General features: G+C 37.4%; 1 protein-coding gene across 1 annotated transcript in view; it reads right to left on the reverse strand.

Annotated features, from left to right (window-relative positions):
• Positions 1-616: 616 nt before the first annotated feature.
• PPP4R2 (protein phosphatase 4 regulatory subunit 2) overlaps positions 617-20,589 on the reverse strand; it is a 34,344-nt gene continuing 14,371 nt past the window's right edge. The window contains exons 3-9 of the mRNA XM_080915045.1: positions 14,723-14,893; positions 8,423-8,516; positions 7,165-7,202; positions 5,861-5,935; positions 5,423-5,566; positions 4,462-4,745; positions 617-4,261 (exon numbers count right to left, since the gene is read on the reverse strand). Coding sequence (XP_080771171.1) covers positions 3,945-4,261; positions 4,462-4,745; positions 5,423-5,566; positions 5,861-5,935; positions 7,165-7,202; positions 8,423-8,516; positions 14,723-14,893 — 1,123 coding nt within the window. The 3' untranslated portion in view covers positions 617-3,944. The remainder of the gene's footprint in view (positions 4,262-4,461; positions 4,746-5,422; positions 5,567-5,860; positions 5,936-7,164; positions 7,203-8,422; positions 8,517-14,722; positions 14,894-20,589) is intronic.

Genomic DNA, 20,589 nt, shown 5'->3' on the forward strand with positions numbered 1-20,589 from the left:
CATAGTACCTAAGGAAGAAGTTGGATGACCCCCCCCCAATGATTGTGAACCAACATGTGGGTGCTAGGAATCGAACCCAGTATTAAAATCACCTAATAACATTCAAACTGGATTTCCACTACTCATTTTCGGGTAGTGAAAAAAAAATTGTACGCTGAACCCAAAGACCATAAACTCTAAAACTAAAGCCTGTTTCACAAGCTTCACTTTAAGAAGCCAGAGGGCACCCAGCTCCTGGTAGTACAAGCCAACTCTAAATTTCCATTAGTGCCAATTCTGTGACAACACAAAGGTCAAATGGGAATGAATAATAAGAAATCTGATGCTCTCGTCCTAACCTGTTACAGTTCCCATGCAGGTGCCTCAGGTCAGGTTTCTCAGATTCCAACACACACATAAATCAGTGCATGCAAACTAATGCCGGGTTATGTCAACAGACACCTGCACACAGGCCTAGGACCCCAACTCTCCCTGATGGCACCCGCCAATGGCTTTGAGTACTAGAGTCTCATGTTAGACTTCCTCCCTGTGGCTCAACTGAAGGGCAATGGAGAAGAGACAGGTGTGTCAGAATAGTAAATAAAGTGATTCCACACATGAAAAAATTCTAGTTTATACTTTATTGCATTATGAAAATAATACATTTATTTGGCAAAGTGATCGATCTAGGCTCCAAATTGAAAGAAGAGAATTCTGGTGTCCTGATTATTTTTAAAATGTGGAATATGTGTATTATAGCCAGCACATACTAGCATCCTTGTTAGGCCAATAACCCCGTCAAGCTAATTTTCATAATCCCAATATAAAATTACATGGTGTTTTTACATCCATTCATCTTATGATTAGCACAAATCTCAAGAACCGACCTTCATTTTGTCAAAACCAACAGATCTAAGCAACTCCAGCTCAAAAGACAATTTGAAACACTACCCAGGATAACTTGCTTTGGCTCTGCAGGTACATTTCCACCCTCAATACAGGTCTCACATTCAATTTTTGCAGCAGCTTTAGGCTCTGCCCAGAACCATTTAAGCTAGTACATTACGTAACTTGAAAATTTGATTTTACAAAATGCATAAATACATGCCTATCTACACTGCCAGAATAAAACAAGGGATCTCAATGCTCTAAAACTTTCTGATGGAGGATTTCTGGATTAGTTTTCAAAAACCAGAGTTGTAACTCCACTGCTCTGGTTACATATGGGAAAGGCTGTAGATTATTTTATCTAATACTCAAAATATATTTTCACTACTCACTTCTGTTCTGCTACATTTTCAGAACTGAAGAGTTTTCAAAAACGTTTTCACTCTTTAAAAGGGAAAAATGGCAAAACCATGTCATATGTGTATATAACTCACTGGCATTGCCCAGTTCTGTTAGGATTGGGAACAGCTTAGTGATCACCAGCTACTGCAGCCTCCGAAGTCTTGACCCTCTGGATCTTCTCATAGGGCTTTGCTGGATACCTTAAAGAAATATGCCTACAACTTGCCTTTTCATCACTCACATGACTCAGGTCTTGTTAGAACTGATGCTTCCCTTGCAGTCTCCTGTAAGTGCATCTAACAGTCTTGTGGAAATGAACTTCCAAGGGGCCAATGCATCCACAGCCTGAACATGGTTTCACAAAGTCATGAATATTCCAACTGCCCTAGAGAGACCCTTCACCAGTACCCTACATGTATCTTTATAGACAGCAACGACTTTCATCTATGATAAACATAGGAATAGCTAATAAGTATTAAAGCTATTAAACTATAGGTTAAAATGCAGACCTCTCATAGAATTGAGTGATGTCATTTTGGTACATTCACCATTAATTGTACTTTATTTAATAAAGAAATACATTTCCCCTTGCAAAGATAGCAACTGCAAGATTACAAATAAAACCACAGACCTCCATTCACGATGCTAAATCTTCAACTTTTAACCAGCAGCGAACTGATTTGTTTGTGAATGGTCCATGGCACCATAATAAAAACTATCAAAGGTCACAGGAGCTTAGAGAACAGGTTTATTGACAACAATCTCATAAATACCCTAAGGAAAATCTCAAAAATTCTAAACCTAAAATGCTTAAAATCTGCTCTTACTGGTAATCCCTCAACTAAATAAAGTAACAGGCCATTACAAATAATTGTCACACTTAAAATTTGCTTCATTTTAACCTTTTTTCTGTCAAAAATTCTTAAAGTTACATTTGATTCTCACCCCTCTTGGGTGAGTAAATCGACCATTTTATTAGATTCATAAACATACCATCCAGCTGCTGTGAGCCTGAAGGTCATCAATCAGTAGTGTATTACTTTACAAACAAACGGAGCCAAGTATCTCTTCAGCCATTGTAACGTCTAAGCAGCCAGACTGCACACCTTGTGGCTTCCCATCGCCAGCTTAGGACAGTGAGAGACCGTCTGCATCACTATCAGGTCCATCTGTGTACCTCAGATGTCTGAAACTAAAAAAGGGATTCTTTTGTACTTTGATAAAAATGTACTCAAATATTTCATAACATTAATATTTATTGCTTTATATGAATACTGTATGGAAAGCCCGAGCATTCAGTTACACACAGAATTATACAATTATATACCGCTTCACAAAGGCAGTGAACACATTACAGTCTACAAAATCTACTTTACAGAAATTTAAAAATTCTAAATATCAAAAAGTACAGCTGAAGAAACAGGTATAAATTTGGCAGCCAGTAATTCTGACAGGGAAGTTGCAGCTTGCATGACTTTAAATGTGTGGATTTGAAAATATTGAGTTTAAAGGAGTAACCATTGTGCTTTGTGTTGATCTGAAAAATGTAACACTGGCTGTTGGAGATGTATGTTCAAAAATATTACCTCACTTCCAAGTGTTATACAAAATGGCGGTTTCTGTGTACCCCCAAAGCTTCATTTTATTTTAGCTCAGGTACATTACTGATGTACTCTATTAATTCTTCCAGTACAGGGATGTTTCGCACCAGTGCCATGTGCATATAGGATAATTCAGAAAGATAGATGTAATGTTGATAATGTTCAGAAAAGCAATCAAATGTTATGGGACCTGTGGGCTCTTCTGAGATGGTTTCATGTCAGGCTCCTAAGCACTCATTCTATTAACAGTAAGCTAATGTTTGAGTGCAACTCCCAAGATAAAGCACACGTTCTCATAAATAATGAAGTCTTTTTTTCTCAGGCACCTTAGAAGTATACAAAAGAATTTAGTTTGCGCAGATCTCTTGGAATGTGTTTAACCTGGTATTTCAACAGATTTAAAGATTCCCAGGTTTTCACAGGGGCCAGATTTTAGTCTCAATTACTCAGAAGAAAAAGAAAATGTCTCTGAAAGAAGTGAACTCAGTCATTACCAATAAAAAAGTATCCACTGTATTTATCTCTTATAGAAACAGAAAAATAGAACATTCCCCCTTAGGATAATCTATATATGTATATATGACTTAAAGTCCCATTATACAGTCGAACAATAAAAATCTGAAACCACATGAAACCCTATAATTCACATGTTAACATGTTTAAACTGTGACCAAAATATGGGAACTGCAAGAGACAAGACAAAAACCCTTCTGTGTATAAACCAAATGAGATCATCTTTAAAGTTCAAAATTATAATTATCTTCCAGTTTAAAAACTTTAATTCTAAATTAAAAAAAAAAAAAATCTACACACAAACCACTGATTTGAGTACTCCAGGAAAAAACAAACGAAAAACCAAACAAAACAAGAAAATCAGAAATAAGCGGGACCCAGAGGAGCCGCATTCACAGCTCTTCATGTACAACTCTTTTAGGGTTTATTCTTAAGGTTCTTTATTTTACAGCCTGTTTCTCTTGTAAAACTAAAGGTCCACTTTATTTATTACTTAAAAGTTTTATACAGTGTAAAACCAGAACTGTATGTAAAATACTGCCTCTAAGTGTTTTTAAGTAGTTAGTCTTGTTCCATTGGTTCATCTGTGACTTCTGTGGCTTCGTCATTTTCCATAGACGACCCTGACACACTTTCCCCAGTTTTACTGGAAGGGGGACCTCCTGACCCCTGAGTCTCCCGGGAGTCAGAGCCACTCCTCAAGGGCCCAGCACGGTCGCTCCTTTCTGAAGTGGAGTCTGTCTGAGCTGGAGACACACCAGAGCCCTCCGTCTGATGGCTCCCCTCTGAAGTCTCTTCGTTCAAAGTTAAGGCGTCATCAGATTCCTTTTCTTGATTTTTTCTTTCTGGGATCATTTCTCTTGGTGTCATAAACGATTCTAGAAATAAGCAAATGTTGTAGTTAAATTCATTTTCAAAACAAGCGCAGTTAAGTTTCCTGATTCCTGTGTCTATGGCTCACAGCTCCTCAAACTCAGCAGCACACACACAGGTGGGATAAGAGCCCATCAGCAGCAGGTTGAGGAGCCCCATGTGCACATGTGTGGGGAAGAAGGGGTGACCTCTTCCCCTCTCTCACCTTCTTCCTCCTCTTCTTCCTCCTCCTCCTCTTCTGTACAATGCTGCCTGGTTCGACTTTCTCTGTCCTTCTCAGGGGGGGAAGAGGCTGTTTCCGTTTCCTCTGCTCTAACTGAAGAGACTTCACTGGACACCGTTTGGCTAGCTGTCTCTCCGACGTCATCTTCTTTGTCAAACTTCAGTCTTTTCACCTCATGTTCCTCAGATTCCACAGCATCTTCATCTGGATGTTTATTCTTAACAGGGCTCAGTGAGGAATCTTCTGATTCAGATGCTGAAGAATCACTGCAGATTTTTTTTGTGTGTCATTAATAAAGTCATTTTCCACATAATCTATATTCTCACCTCTAATATTAGAAAGTTAACAAACTGACTGAAATTAATGGTAGTATCTGTCCTAAGAAAATGATTTCCAAAGCAACTGAAACGGTTTCAGAATATTCCCATTAGGACCAATTTGTCAGGTTCTATGAGCTTTCTGAAAAATTCTAAAAAATCATGTCAATATTGAGTTTTAGCTGTACTGATGCAAACCAGAAGCCATATCTCCTTCAGTCATTTTAAGGCCTGTTCTGTCCCTGAGGACCCATCGGAAATTCTAGGACCCCCATGGCATGCACCAAAGCCTAAAGATCTCTAGGAACATGCAGAGCTTCCTCTTACACTTACACACTAAATCATATTATCTCCCTTACATGTGAATCACCGCTAGGTGACACAATACCTAATGCAAATGAACACTCTGGGCACAGGGGTATAGACTTTGTCTATACCTAACCAGGACAGATGCAAACTTTCTCAATTACTTTTGATCTTTTACTGGCTGAATCTTACAAACCCACAGATGAAGCTCACTAAATAAAGAAGGTCCATTCTACCTTGTGAATATAAATAGTGCTATAAAAAACCTTTAACATTAAATTTCTATGCATTTCTCTCTCTTTAATTATAAACACACAAACCTGTGGGCTTTCTCTTCACTTAGCTGCAGGTCTGAATCTTTGCTATCTGTGCTCTCAGGCAAACCATTTGTTGTCAAGGAGGCTGACAAAGAAAGCTTTGGTCGATTAAGTGGCCTGGGTGTTCCAGGCCCGTTTATATTAGACCTATAATAAGATAAATAAACATCATTTTCTTTTAGAAATAATAATATAAAAATAAAACACATGCACACAATTACAACTTCCAAAGTACACGTTACAAGTATTTGCAATGATTCTGGCTTTTGAATCTGTGCCTTATCCCATATTAGCAAATAGCCTACTGTCTCCAACATTTATCTTTTATCTTCCCCATAAATGTGTATGTGTATTTTTTTTTTAATAGTGAGCCTTAACTCAAATACTACCAGAAAACACTCTGGACAATTTAAAAATCAAAACAAACCACAATATTCTCACCTGTCAGTATAGTTTGGTGAGTTTCCAGGAAACATAACACCATTCATTCTGTTTAAACTATTAGAATTGTTCTTCCTATAATTAAAAACAAAAACAAAAACAAAAAAAAAAACTTCAGGTAAACGTGGTAGTACACGACTTTAATCCTAACACTAAAACACCGAGGCAAATAGAGTTCTATAAGTTCAAGGCCAGCCTGAACCTCATAACAAGTTCCAGGCCAGCCAGGACCACAGATTGAGACCATGTCTCAAAATAAAATAAAAACATAAAGGAAGAAACTGAAGGAAGGAGGGCTAATTCTAAGGAATTTGGGTATAGGGCTAAAGAGATGGCTCAGCAGGAAGAGCTCAACCTACTCTTCCAGAGGACTAGGGTTCTGTTCCTAGCACCCACATGGTGGCTCACAACCATCCATTCACCCCTTCTCCAGAAGAGCTAATGCCCCTCCCCCAACTCCATGGCACACACAAAGTATACTTAAAGACATTCAGGTAAAACAATATATAAGCAAAAATAAATACATTATAAAGAAAAATCTAAGTCTAGATTGTAACACAGCTGTCAAATTCAAACATTAGAACATGCACACACCAATATTGAGATTGGTTTAAAAAAAACTATTAGTCGATGACACTTGCTTTCAAATCTCTTGAAATGTTGTTCTTTAGCTAACTTTACATTAGAAAATCACTTTAGTAAAGTCAAAAGTTCTAAAAATAAACTTTTTGTTTTTAAAAGAGCAGTGGATCTATGCAAGTAGCAGCGTTTTCTTCCCAGCCCTTTTCATGCCACAGACTCTGAATGTGCTAGGGTAGGTTGGGGAGGATGAGGGTGCACTAGCCTGCAATTTCTAGGACATCCACAGACAACAAAGAATTACACATGTGACCTAAATGTTAACAGTGCCATGGATTAAGAGATGCCTAGAACCAAGTCCTTAATTTGGATATAGCTATCTTGACAATTAGTAATACTTGTTCATCGTGGAGGATACCATGAAGCAGCTTGTTCTGCTCCTAACTGCCACCCCTACAAATGGATTTACATGACCCAAACTGGAGTAATTAGCCCGTCTCTTTGGTTCAACACTTGAACAGTATTTTGGCAATATTCCACTTCAGGGACCAGGTAGATTTCACAATGATTGGATGCTATCACGTTTAGTTACATATGAAATAATTAAATGCAAATGATTTAAAGAACACTATTCAACTAGAATATAGTAATGCCAAAAGCAAAAAAAAAAAAAAAAAAAAAAAAACAAACAAAAAAAAAAAACCACCAAAACACTCTATACTTACTCTGAAGAAGGACAAATGCAGCTAACAACCATCACATTCTGAAATAACAGAAACCAGTAAGTTGATGAGTGAAAGCAAAGCACAGAACATAAAATATTAACCCCTTGTGGAGATTTTCATGACCAGTCTCTTAGGCAAGCCCTCCACCTACTCCAACTCAGAGCAACTGGTTAAAAACGAAACCCCTACCCCTCTTTTAAAGCCCTGGCTAGCCTGGAATTCACTATATGATCAGGACAGCCTCTGACCCCCAAGTGCTGCAATTACAGGCTTGTACCACCACACCAGGATTCAGTGTTTTCTGACAGGAAAAACAATTCCAATAATTTAAGTCAGATTAAGTGGCATTATGACCCCTTGAAACTTGCCATCATATTGTAGGGAGACTGTTGGTTCACTTTTAAACAATTCTTAGTAGTATTAAAAAAAAAAAAAAAAAAAAAAACTATTTTGGAGCCCAAAAATAGACCAAATTCCCTCTTTTGGCAATTATACCAGAAAAGTACTTTTAAGGTTGTCTCACAGCCTTATCATGAAGGCTTAAAATTGTTCAGGAAACAAATTTTGTTTAAATCCCTGACTCAGAATGTAAAACACCATACCACTGATTTGGCAAATGCAGGCAGTGATATCCTGTCTGTTCAATCAATCAATCAATCAATCAATCAATCAATCAATCAATCAATCAACCAATCAATCAATCCTCTAAACACAACTACTCTGGATCCTTAAGCCAAAATACTGAAGTTGGCCTTCGGAATCTCATTATAAGGGATAACATAAAGTCTAAAAACACAATATGATAAGCCCTAACTACTAAAAAAAAAATTCCAAAGGTAATGGTTTTAGACTCCAGTTCCCAGAGTAAAAGGACCGATTTTGAAACAAACAAAAAATTTTAATGAATAGTAGAATTAAGTTTTAAAACTCAACTAATATATATTTGATATCAGATCTGCTTCAGATGGTGGGCGGAAGGTCACAAAAGGAAGAATACTCCACTCTCCAACGTTCTTTCCTTTTGTGACCTTCCACCCACAATCTGAACCAGATCTTTTAAGCCAATAAAAATCACTTAAATGGTTTTACACTCAAGTTTCCAAGTGCTTCTGACTTTCAAAATCCCACAGTGACATTTACAATGCACTACTAAATCTTATGTCTTGCTGGTGGTTTGTTTTGTTTTTGTTGTTGTTTTTAATGCTTAGTAAAAGTAAATAAGCAGCTTTCTTCAAACTTAATTTAATGGAATACTTACCTTTTCTACTCCTCTGAGAAATTTGTCTGTTCCCGTGTAATTTCTTCTTGGATCTGTCAGCAATTCACATAGTCGTTGAATAGTAAAAGGGATACTGTGAAATAATTTTATAGTTTAAGGCCATTAGTGTGAAGGATTAGGATCAGTGCTTCACAGTGAAGCTTTACCAAATCACCATGTGTTAAGCTACAGAAGAATGAATGTAGGTAGGAGTCACTTAGAGCAATAAAAAGAACAAAGGAAACAGAATGCTTTAAAACTCATTCCATAAAAAGATTAGTACAATATTCTAAATTCTGACCACTCGATTTGAACTTTTTATAATTATGTCTTTCTTTTCTACTCAGCCTACAAACTATTCATGGAACCTAATAAAAATCATCAAAAACTGAACAGAAGCTAGGTATGGCGAGGCACAACATTGAAAGCTCTTAGGAACAAGGCAAATAGATTCGAATTCCAGACCAGCCAGAGATACATAGTGAGACAATAGTTAGATGATGCTATATCCTTGCAAGGTCCCACAACCCTGACTGGGAGCAGTGAGGAAATGAAGAAAGACAAACATAAAGACACACTGACACAGAAAAGCTAAGACCAGGTGGTCTGTGCTCTCAAGATAGAACAAAGCTGTAACACCCTGGAAGCTCAGTATGTTTATTAGTATTTACAGGGGAATTAAGGAGGTAATTTAACCTCAGTAACACTAACAGTCTGTAGGAGAACTGTCTTCAGGCCATAAATATCCAGGAGAGAAAAGTTACTGTGGATTCTTTCTGCACATACTGTCAACATTTACTAGAAGCTTTACCACTCTCATGGGTCCTTGTCATGTCAAACATATTCACTCACAATTTTACTTAATCCATACATGACACGGTCTTAAAAGCTAAATACATTCCTAATTTTATTACCTCATACAACTTATAATCACCAGTGTAATGGCATTATCTTTATTTGAAGCTACATGTTTTTTCTATACTAAGGCTTAGCAGTTAAATGAACCAACTTCTTTTAATATTGGAAAAAAAGCCAAGGTTGCAAGCATATTAATGTTTGTATCAGTCCATATCCGAACAATCAATCTTCAGTATGTCAAAGCTTTTATTTCTACAAGTGCTTATAGAACTCTAAATTGTTTATACCTCTATCAAATATGTATCAAAAAGTAACTAGCTTTGTATAAATCTTACTTTCCAATTTTAAGAATTTTATTTGATTATCATACCAAGACCTACCATCACAAGGCAAGGTGAGGGGATAGGATAAGGAGGAGGACCAAATTATACCAATCCTCAAATAATCATACTACAAAAAAGGAAGAGAAAATAAGTACTTCTTAGTGAATAGGTTCTCAGTACACACGTGGGAACCTACCAGTCTAGATCTGTAGTTTTCTATGGCCTTGCTTAAGGAAGCAGTTATCCTTAGAAGCTAATAGTTCAGGTCTATCATTACTATTCTAATTTTTAAAAGGGGAAAGTGAGTGGGCAACTTGAAATTCAAAGAGCAAAAAAAAAAAAATTACAGACACAAAATTTACTAAAATGAGAATAAGACAGGGAGGGGAGAGTAAGGGAATACAGAAAGGGACAAAACTAAGTGCCATGAGAGGTATAAAAGCCCATAAAGTAGAAGCTTCTTGAAATATACGCATATATGTAAGAAATCTAAATGAAATCACCAAATAACAGGAGAGAGAGCCCCAGTTAGACATCCTGTTATCAAATAAAACCTCCAATTCTAAGGATAGGTTACACCTAATCAAGTTGTTGGCCAAAGGGGCCCCATGGACACCCCCAAAGACCCAGGCTATTGGTTACTTTCCATAAGGATGGTAAGACCACATCGCTGAAGACAACACCCACTTGACTCACCTAACATGAAAACAAACGGATACTACTTAGAGCACTTACCTGTATGAACTAGTGTTCATGACACTACAAAGTACTCTACACCCTACCAAAAAGGAAAAGTAAAAACTTACCCAGCTACAAACCCTTTAATTTTTAATGTTAATGGCGACCTCTCAAGATATACTTGTACATTAGTGGAAAGCCTGTGGGAGTAACCAACCAACACCTGACTGGATTTAAGGCCCACTTCATGAGATAGAACTCATGGAACCCATACCTGACAATATTTGGATGGCAAGAACCTGAGACTATCAAGATAGTCCATGTAACTAAGGGAAAACCAAATACTACTGTTCTGCTAAAAGAGCATAGCAATACAATTACTCCTAATGATATTCTACTATCCTCATAAATCAGTAGTGCTGTGCTCAGACATCCTCAGAGAAGTTTCCTCCTCCAACAGATAACAAATACAGAGTCCCATGGTCAGACAATGTGCAGAGTAAAAGACTTTGGAACACTTACTGCTAAAGGGGAATGTCTCTTATCAAATCCCTTCCCTCAAGATCAGGATTTAAACTCTGAAGAGGGGGAGGCAGAAAGAGTGATAAGAGCTGGAGGAGATGGAAGACACCGAGAAAACAAAACCTTCTAAATACAGAATGAGTGAGTGTTGCACATACAAACATTTACAGAGACTATGGAAGCATGTATAGAGAATGTCCTAGAACTGAGAACTGAACACAAACCCTAATCCCCAACTAAAAAACTATATGCAAATGCTAGCCACTTACAAATAAAAGCTTAGTTTTCTCCAGGGGAGCCTCACTGGGTAAACAAAGGCAAAACAGGCCCCCATTCCCAACATAAAATGAATCTAATGGCATCTTGAGAAGTTGTTTATAATGTTGTGTCAGGGCCTTTTTTTCTTTTTAATTTTACAGGTCCTTATCGAATATATGTAATTATGGTTTACAGTTTTGTGTTTTCATGAGATTGCTGTGTGTGAATGTGTTTATGTGTTACTTGTGTTTTTACCTTGTTTGCTTTGTCCTACTGCAATTTATTTGTTTTTATTTTATCTTACTTTATTTTATTTTATTATTATTCCTTAGATGCCTGTTTGTTTTCTCAGTAGAGACCAAAGGAAAATGGTATGGATAGGGGAAGCCATAATCAGAATACATTTCATGAAAAAAAAAAATCTACTTTCAATAAAAGAAAAAATTAAAATAAGGAAGTAGACAATTTTTAATTTAAAAAGCAAAAATTACTCAAAATTTACAAAAATAGTTTGGAAGATAGTGGCATGTATTAAGATTCTTTGAAGCACAGCAGCAATACAATAAAACAAACAGAGCAAGGCTGGAAAGATGGCTCAGCGGTTAAGATCAATGGCTGCTTTGCAGAGGACCGGTACCCACACGGTAACTCATAAACATCTGTTAACTCCAGTCCTAGGGGATCTGATGCAGTATTCTGGCTTCCAAGGACACATGCATGTGGTGTACAAACATATTTGCTAACAAAATACCCATACACACACACACACACACACACACACACACACACACACACACACACAAATAAAAGATTTTCATTCTATTTTATAAAACTACAAACTGGCACCTTGAATGTAGACAGAAAAGATATACACAAAACTCAAAAGCATACACAGAATACACAAAACCACAGTAATTTCAGTTACTACACAGAGGTATATGTGGACATTTTGAGATAGGGCTAAGAGGGTGCTCAGTGGTAAAGTGCTGGTCTAGAATTTGCTAGTACTGCTCGCCCTCCACCACTTTAAAAAAAAAAAAAAAGGCCTGTCTATCTCTAGAGAGAAAAAAGGCATATTCTTTCCTGTTTATTTTGTGCACAAACAAAAAGGCACATGTTGGTGGAAGCCAAAAGAAAGCATCCAATCCTCTGGAGCAGCAGTTGTTTTGCAGGTGGTTGTGTTCTCCGCCCCCCCACAACCCACCCCCACCCCCTGCACAACTACCCCTTCCTCCCATCACAGGTTTTCTCTATCTAGTCTGGCTGTGCTGGAACTCACTCTATAGACCAGACTCATCTCCAACTCAAGAGATCTACCTGCCTCTGTCTGGCATGGACTACCACAGCCTGGCTATAGGGTGCTGGGAACCCAACTGTGGCCCATTCTTAAGTACACATTCTTAACAGCTGAGCCAAGTCCCTCTCCTTGTGTTTTTAAGACACAAGAGCTTAACTATGTAGCACAGGCTGGTCAGCATGCAGTCTCCTGAGTACAGGATGACGTGTGATGAGCCACACCAGGCTATACATGTACCTACTAATCACGAGGTGTCATATCTTTTGTAAAATGAATATACAACTACAATATACCATGATTCCAATACCTCCTTTTCTATATGTATTCCTGGTATTTGGAGATCTAAAGAAATATCATTTTAATCATAGACAACCTAATGATTAACATACTAGAAAGAAGATTCTCAACTGATGAATAGGCCTGTAGAATGACACCGTGGGTAAAGTATTTGCTGTGCCTCAACCCAAGGACCTAAATTTAGATAACCAGCAAGCACACTTATATAGGTAGGCAGCACAAAGCTGTATCCCAAATGCTGTAAGCACAGACAAGTGGATCCTTGGAGCCCAATCACTAGCCAATCAATGAACCCCAGGGCCAGTAAACAATTAAAGATGACACTCTAACAGACCTGTGGTGGCCACAGGAAACTAGACAGATAAGCATACACACAGGCACACATCACAAAAACAATTATTATTAAAAATAAATAAATAAACTGGATGGAAAGCAAAAAGGTATTTCTTTTTAATCTGTTAATATCTATATTCAGAACTTAAAAACAAAAGGTTATCAAGTTTCAACATGTCAATATGTAATTATAAACCAAAAAGGCAGGTATGAAATGAAATTTCCTAACATACCACTAATTGAAACTCTGATCCTGCCTAATTAGAGAAAGTAATTCAAAAACAGCCATTCTGAAAACTGGAATTAAAATACTTATGGCTCAAAGATGAAAAGCACCTTAAGAGCAATTATGCTTAAGTATGCTTAGGCATTTAATGACTGTTCAAATCATCTCAAGTAGATGAATACATGTTCTAACAGGTTAAAAATTATAAATATTTTAGCTTTATCTAATAACCTACTTACCTGTCATCTAGTCTAGCTTTAATGTAATTATGAATATTTACTTTTACTAATTTATAAATTAGCTCAACATTCACAATGAAATAGTATAATTCATTTTTAACTCCCATATATTTGGAATGTCTAAGCATTTTGTGTGTACAAATGCAAACACACACAAATATTCTACAAAGAAAGTCTGTATATTCTGCATACACCCAGTTCAAAAATAAATCTTATGCAACATATAACAAACTTAACAACATGTGGTTTCTTCCTGGTACATGGATTTTTAAAAGTCCCAACTAAACTCATAATGACAAAGCATGTGGTTAAATAACTACAGATAAATGGTCAAGATAAGTCTCCTCCGATTCCAGAGACCTAGGATAAACTAATCTGATGAAACTAAACACCAAGCACAACATCTCCTGGAAAAAGCAGTTTTATTAATAGACCCAATGTCAAAGCATAAACTGATATTGTAGGCAAATCCCTAAACTTAAAATGGGAAAAAGCAGCTGAGAAGGGTGGTACACACCTTTAATCACAACAAAGGACCAAGAGGCAAGTGGATCTCTGTGAATCAAAGGCCAACCAGGGCTACATAGTAAGACCTTGGTCCAAATATCAGCCCCAAAAGAATCAGGCTATTTGAGGCATAAAAACACAGAATTAAAACTTCTTCACATAAAACCTACCAGTAAACAGAAACTTTATAAACATAAACCAATTCACCGTATTTCATACTGTCATCACATGCTTCAAATTGCCAGTACCAAATGCAATATGCTCAACAATCCAACTTCACAAATGCACCATCATCTTCCCTTCAAGAAATATAAACACACGACGACTATAAACTACAGCAACGTTTTTTTAAAGTATCACTCATTTAGTGTTCCTGGTGTTTTCAATGTCTTAAGAAAGCTTAAAGGTATTAAATTATTGGAAGAAAGAAGGACACATAAACTCTAAAATAAATAAACCTCTTAATTATAAATAAGTTTTCACCAAATATCAAAATAATGCCAAATAAAAGAAATATTAAAATGTTATTTTGATAAAGGAATATCACTGCTATCACAGTATGTTTAAAGTTTGAACACCCTCAAATTTCCTAAGAACGGTTTAGTTTTTTAAGACAGTAAACATTTAAATATTTATTAATCAAAAATTAGCAAACACTGATAAAAATCAATTATCAATCAGATGTAGCAAAACTTAAGAAAAAAATCTTTGTTGTTAAAATTAACGCTTGAAAATATTATTATTACTATTATTATGGCATACCCATTAAATCCAGTGACAATTTTCAGTATTCTTTCCTTCATTTCATCAAAGGGAATATATTCAACATTAGGATTGGGAGGACCTCTTGGTTCAGGAGCTGAAGTTCTAAAATCATCCATCACTTTCTCCAGTTTGAAAATGAAATAGCCTTTAAATTGGGACCACTGAATCCTATAAAAAAGTCACAAAACATTAACAATTACTTAACACTAAATGCAAATACAGATATTATAAATGTGTTCACAACTTTCATGCTATAATGCTTACATGAACTAAACTAGGAAAGTCTTATCACTACAAGTACAGAATATGCCAGGTTTTGTGGCATACACCTGTAATCCCAGCACTTAGGAGACTGAGACAGGAGGACCTATCTCTGAGTTCACGGGCATTTCGTCTACAATGTAAGTTCCAGGCCAATCAGGTCCCATACAGAGAGGTCTTGACTCAAATAAACAATATAAATGAACAACCAATATAAGCCACAATAACTTTAATTTCACTCCCACTCCCAACATTTTCAGTCAATTGTCATTTGAGGTACTCAGGGTCCTAGCCTGTCTGACATAGTAAATAAAGCACACAACTGCCTGAGCTAGAAGGTGGCTCAATGTTTAAGGCACCCAGAGCTCAAGCATGAGGATAAGAGTTTGGATTCCCAGAACCAGGTACCAGGTAGGTATGATAGTCTACCTATTATAAAATAATTCCAGTGCTTAGAAGGTGAAGACAGGATCCCTGAAGCCAGCTCACTAGCCTAACAAGCTTCATCAGCAAGCTCTGGGTCCAACAAGAGACACTGCCTTGACTCAACAAATAAGGTGGAAAAAAATCAATTCCAGCACCATCCTTAGATACACATACACACAAGCACACAAAAATGCATACATGCATGGGAAAAATATGCATTTTCATCTCTATTTATTGGTGTGTGGCAATTTCCTCCAAGATGAAATGTTCCATCTTTAAAGGAAGCTGTTGAGACTCAGGAAGTTGTTAAGGGGTGCCCCTTGAAACCCCGACAGTAAACAACTCAGCTGTTTCACAAGTACCTGAAATCCTGACTCTGACCAACTCACTGCAACCTGCTTTTCCCAAGCTCATATAAGCAGTAAAAACTTTTTATTTTAGTATATATACCTCTGGAAGAGCATCAAGAGTTCTTAACCACTGCCTCACTCCAAGGCCACACTTCCTGGAAGAGGCTCTCATGTGCTCAGGCAGCACAGCACATCCCTTACTTCCAGTTCCATGGGTAACCAGCCACCCATCCTGGGCACTTCTGCTCCTGTAAGTTAACCCTTCATCCATACTTCTAAGTACCATCAGTGTGGAGGTTAGTATATTTGAATACTCGGTCACTGGGGAGTGGTACTACTTGACAGGGATTAGGAAGTGTGGCCTTGTTGGAAGATGTATGTCATTGGGGATGAGCTTTGGCGTTTCAAAAGTTCATGCAAGTCAGTGTCTGTCTCTTCCTTGCTGCAGGTGGATGATGACATAACTTTCAGTTTCTTCTCTAGCATTCTGCCTGTCTGCATGCCACCATGCTAATAAGGGATAAACTTCAAAACCAGTGTTTCTCAACTTGTAAGTCCAGACCCTTTGGGGACTAAACAAGGGTCGAGTCACCTAAGACCATCAAAACATTACAACTCATGACAGTAGCAAAATTACAATTATGAAGCAGGAAGAAAAATAACTATTGTTGGGGACCAGTATAACATGAGAAATGTATTAAAGAGTCACATCATTAGAAAACTTGAGAACTCCTCCCAAAAGTGTAAGCAAGCCCTAATTAAACACTTTCCTTTATAGAACGATGAGTAAAGCCAACAGTAAATATAAACTGAGCCAGTACTCACCAAGCTGGACTTCAGTGGTGGTATCCTTTACTCTGGTTTGATACTGGTCCCTAATCAAGCATGAGCAGGGGTTTGTTCATGTCCCCCTAGGAATAGTACCAGATCTTTCTATCTTCCCCTCACACTTTACCATTAGTGTAAAAAATTTAAACATTTTTCAAAAAATTGATGACACCCGAGCAATAGTCTAAGTTCTAGGCAACACAAAAGTTAGGGATATAACCTGTTTTCTTGTGCAGTTCACTGCTTAGATATAATTATAAAAAGTGTAATAATTCGCTATGGCATACATACGTTAAAATACTAGATATACAACTGTCTAGCAGCCCAGTAAACTAGGAGAGTAGTGTATATCTTCATTCATACTTCTGTAAATAAGTGATTCAATAGATCAAGGCTTGAATGGGGAGTCAAGACATCTTCACTGTGCTGATGGTGTACTAATAATGACCTGGAAAATAATGATGTACGGAACTGATAACAACCTAACAGCAATCCGGACACATACCAAATTGTTTTTTTAAATCTGGAGCTGGAGATGTGGTAGAATGCTCACCTAATGCCCTGAGCTTGATCCCTAGCACTGCATAAATTGGACATGATGATGTAAGACTATATCCCCACTATTTGGAAGATGGAGACTGAAGATCAGAAATTCAAGGTCAGCAGGGGCTACATAAAATAAACCATCCAACCCACCTAGCAAAATAGACTTTTTTTGAGGCTAGAAGATCACTGGAACACAGTTCCAGGTTAGCCTATCTCAACATAAAATTTCCTGAAGAAATAGAAGAGGAAGATCCACAATTGGCAAAATTAGTTTCAAAAGACTTTAGATATTAAATAGAAAATTCACAACAGAGCTTTTAGTGCTAATACAAAGAACTCACAAAAAGATCAAGTGATTTAGAACTATGGCACGAGGGTATCAGGACATATAAACTGGCCCTTAAAAGGATGAGTATAAAGGAAAAAATGGAAAAGGTCAAAGACTTGACTAAAGCCAGCACAAGAAGAAAAAAAGTAAATAAAGGGAATTTCTCACACTCAGCAATGTTGGCATGGTGGGCCACAGAATCCTGACACACAAGCTGCCTTATGTGTTTTAGTTTTCTGCAGCATGGCCACTATTCACTTGTGCCAGGAGCACTAATCACACCTCAGAAGTAACAATCAATTGTGCCTCCATTGTTAAATGAACTGCCACCAGTTAAGAACCACTAACAATCCTTAATCCCTTCTGCTGAGGACTACAATGAAAAATGAAACTAGGAAACCTAGAACCTCCAACTGAAATTTCTCAATGAGACATAAAGTAACACACAGATTCTAACGTTTAGATGGCTCATTTAAAATAAACACTCTAGCACTGTGACCTTTAAAAACATCCACCTTAGTCATCACTACGACACTGTAACCCAAACTAGATTCCTTCTCCTTTAAGTTACTTTTGTCCGAATATTTTATCACAGTATTGAGGAGGTTACCAAGACAAGCAGCACATGAAAGACGTCTGTAGGTTAAACATAATAAATATTAAGAAACTTGAGCATCCAGAATTGGTATCAGCAGGGCTCCTATAGCAATACCTTGAAGACATCAAAGGATAGCTATCATTTTCACATTCAAAGAGTTTAAGGGTAAGTGAAAGTAGCCACACTATGAGTTGACAAGACATACATATATCAAGACACAATATAAAGTGCATAATCTTGGAACCCAAAAAAAGCACTACAATATTTCATTGATTAAACACATCAGAGGACCTCAGAAGTATAAAAGTCAGTGTTATAAGAGCAATAGAAAGAAGACACCTTCAAAATCCTAAGAGATGATTCTTTTAATTATAAGCCCAAACTATCCATCGTAGTAAGGTGATACCAAAAACATCTTTAAACACTGAAAGCAGAATTAACCAGTTTCCTGTCCAGCATCCCCTTGCTCAATAAAATCAAGTGAACAAGGATGGCATAGTGCCTAGAAAAATGAAGATCAAAAATAAATCAAAATTACTAAGAACACCTTCATTATAAAAATTGTCATCTTAGTGGTGAGATGAAAATCCCTATCTTTATAACATGGTGAAATTTAAAGTCTGCAGGCAATCAATTTGGAATAAACAATCAAGAATGGCTCTTTCTGGGTCAGCAAAATAATTCAATAGGTGAAGAAGCTTGTTGCCAAGCTTGAGTTCAATCCCTGGAAGCTCCAAGGCAGGAGAAATAAGCTCCTGCAAGTTACCCTCTGATTTCCACATGAGCACTGCTATACATTATGCCCAACACACAATTTACTTTAAAAATGCATCTTCATTGCTAGGCATGGAGGCCCCACCTATAATCCTAGCAGACAGTCCTGTCTCAAGCATGTATAATGGGGCTGCTTGGACCAGTCCTTCCAAAGGTCACAAAAGCCAAGGAATGATGCAGAAGCTGCCGGTGCATATGACACAGACTAAAAGTGGCCAACCATGGCTCCTACTTAAATTGTTCATATTTTTATCAGACAGAGGCATGTTTCACCTCAAGACTGAGATGTGAATGAAGAGTATATCTAACAGAAATAAATATACTTTAATGCAGTGTTTCTCAACCTGTGTGGCACGACCCTTACAACTCATAACAGTAGTAAAAGTCCAGTCACGAAGTAGCAATCAGAGTAATTTCGTGTTACCACATAAGGAACTGTATTCAAGGAGGTGGGGGAGAGATTAGGTTTACATCACTCACCATGGGGTTGACAACCATTTGTAAATCCAATTCCAGGAGATCTGATGGTCTCTTCTGGCCTCTAGGAGTACCAGGTATGCATGTGGTGTGTGTGTGTGTGTGTGTGTGTGTGTGTGTGTGTGTGTGTGTTCGCGTGCGCGCGCAAAACACTTAGATACATAAAATAAATCTTTAATAAAGTTGAAAGAAATATAAGAACGTGAAGATGACAGTAACACTTTGAGATGACATTAATAATAGTAAAATGGGTCAGTTAGACTTTATAGTTTGTTTTTCAAGACAGGGTTTCTATCTAGTCCTAGATGTTCTGAAACTCACTCTAGACCAGGCTGACCTCGAACTCAGAGATCAGAGTGCCTCTGCCTCCCAAATGCTGTGATTAAAGCCACCTCCACCTAGCAAAATAGACTTTTGTTGGGCTCATAACATACTATCACATAATAGACAACTTCAGGAAGTCTCTGTCCTAGAAATACTTTCAGAGGCACTTTAAGCATTCCCCTTTGTTAAGAAGAAAATTCTCAGTATTGATTCCCAACTCATTTATTATTTATTTATTTAAAGACAGTATGTCAAATGACAGACCAGTATAGAAAGTAACAACCCCCCCAAAAAAGAGTCATTTTAGCTTTGCCCAACTCTAGTGAGATTTACTTTTACAGTACTTGATGAGGGAAAGACATTTATGTACTTCACATTCCCAAGTCTGACAGACCTGGAAATCCCATTATAGATAGATGTGATCCACCATGTGGTTGCTGGGAACTGAACTCAGGACTTCTGGAAGAGCAGTTAGTGCTCTTAACTACTGAGCCATCTCTCCAGGCCTCAGTAGTTAACACCTCAACTTCCCTGTTCTATAAGGAGCATTCTGCAAGGTTACCATTCTTCCCTGTTTTCAAATGTTCAATGCTGCAGCATTCAGGAGCACAACCTACCTCTTCTTTCTGAACAGATAATGACTTCACCCAGCATTTTTATACCTCTGTCAATTAGACTTTTCTTAGACTCATCCATTCAACCACACCCTTCGTGTTTCCACTTTGCTCTAAGTGTCGAACACCAAACTGATTTTTCCTACCAAAGGTTCCTACCGGAATTCTCTTCTTCCTGTTATGAAATCCCTAATTCACTACTTTCCCCCATCACATCTTCCTGTCAAAAAAATCTACTTATACCCTCAATATTTATACCTTCAAAATAAATAAAGCATGATAGTGCACACCTGGAAGGCAGGTGGATTTCTGTCAGTTCAAGGCCAGCCTGGACGATA

This window comes from Micromys minutus (assembly GCF_963924665.1).
Source record: "Micromys minutus genome assembly, chromosome: 3".
NCBI classification, from domain to species: domain Eukaryota; kingdom Metazoa; phylum Chordata; class Mammalia; order Rodentia; family Muridae; genus Micromys; species Micromys minutus.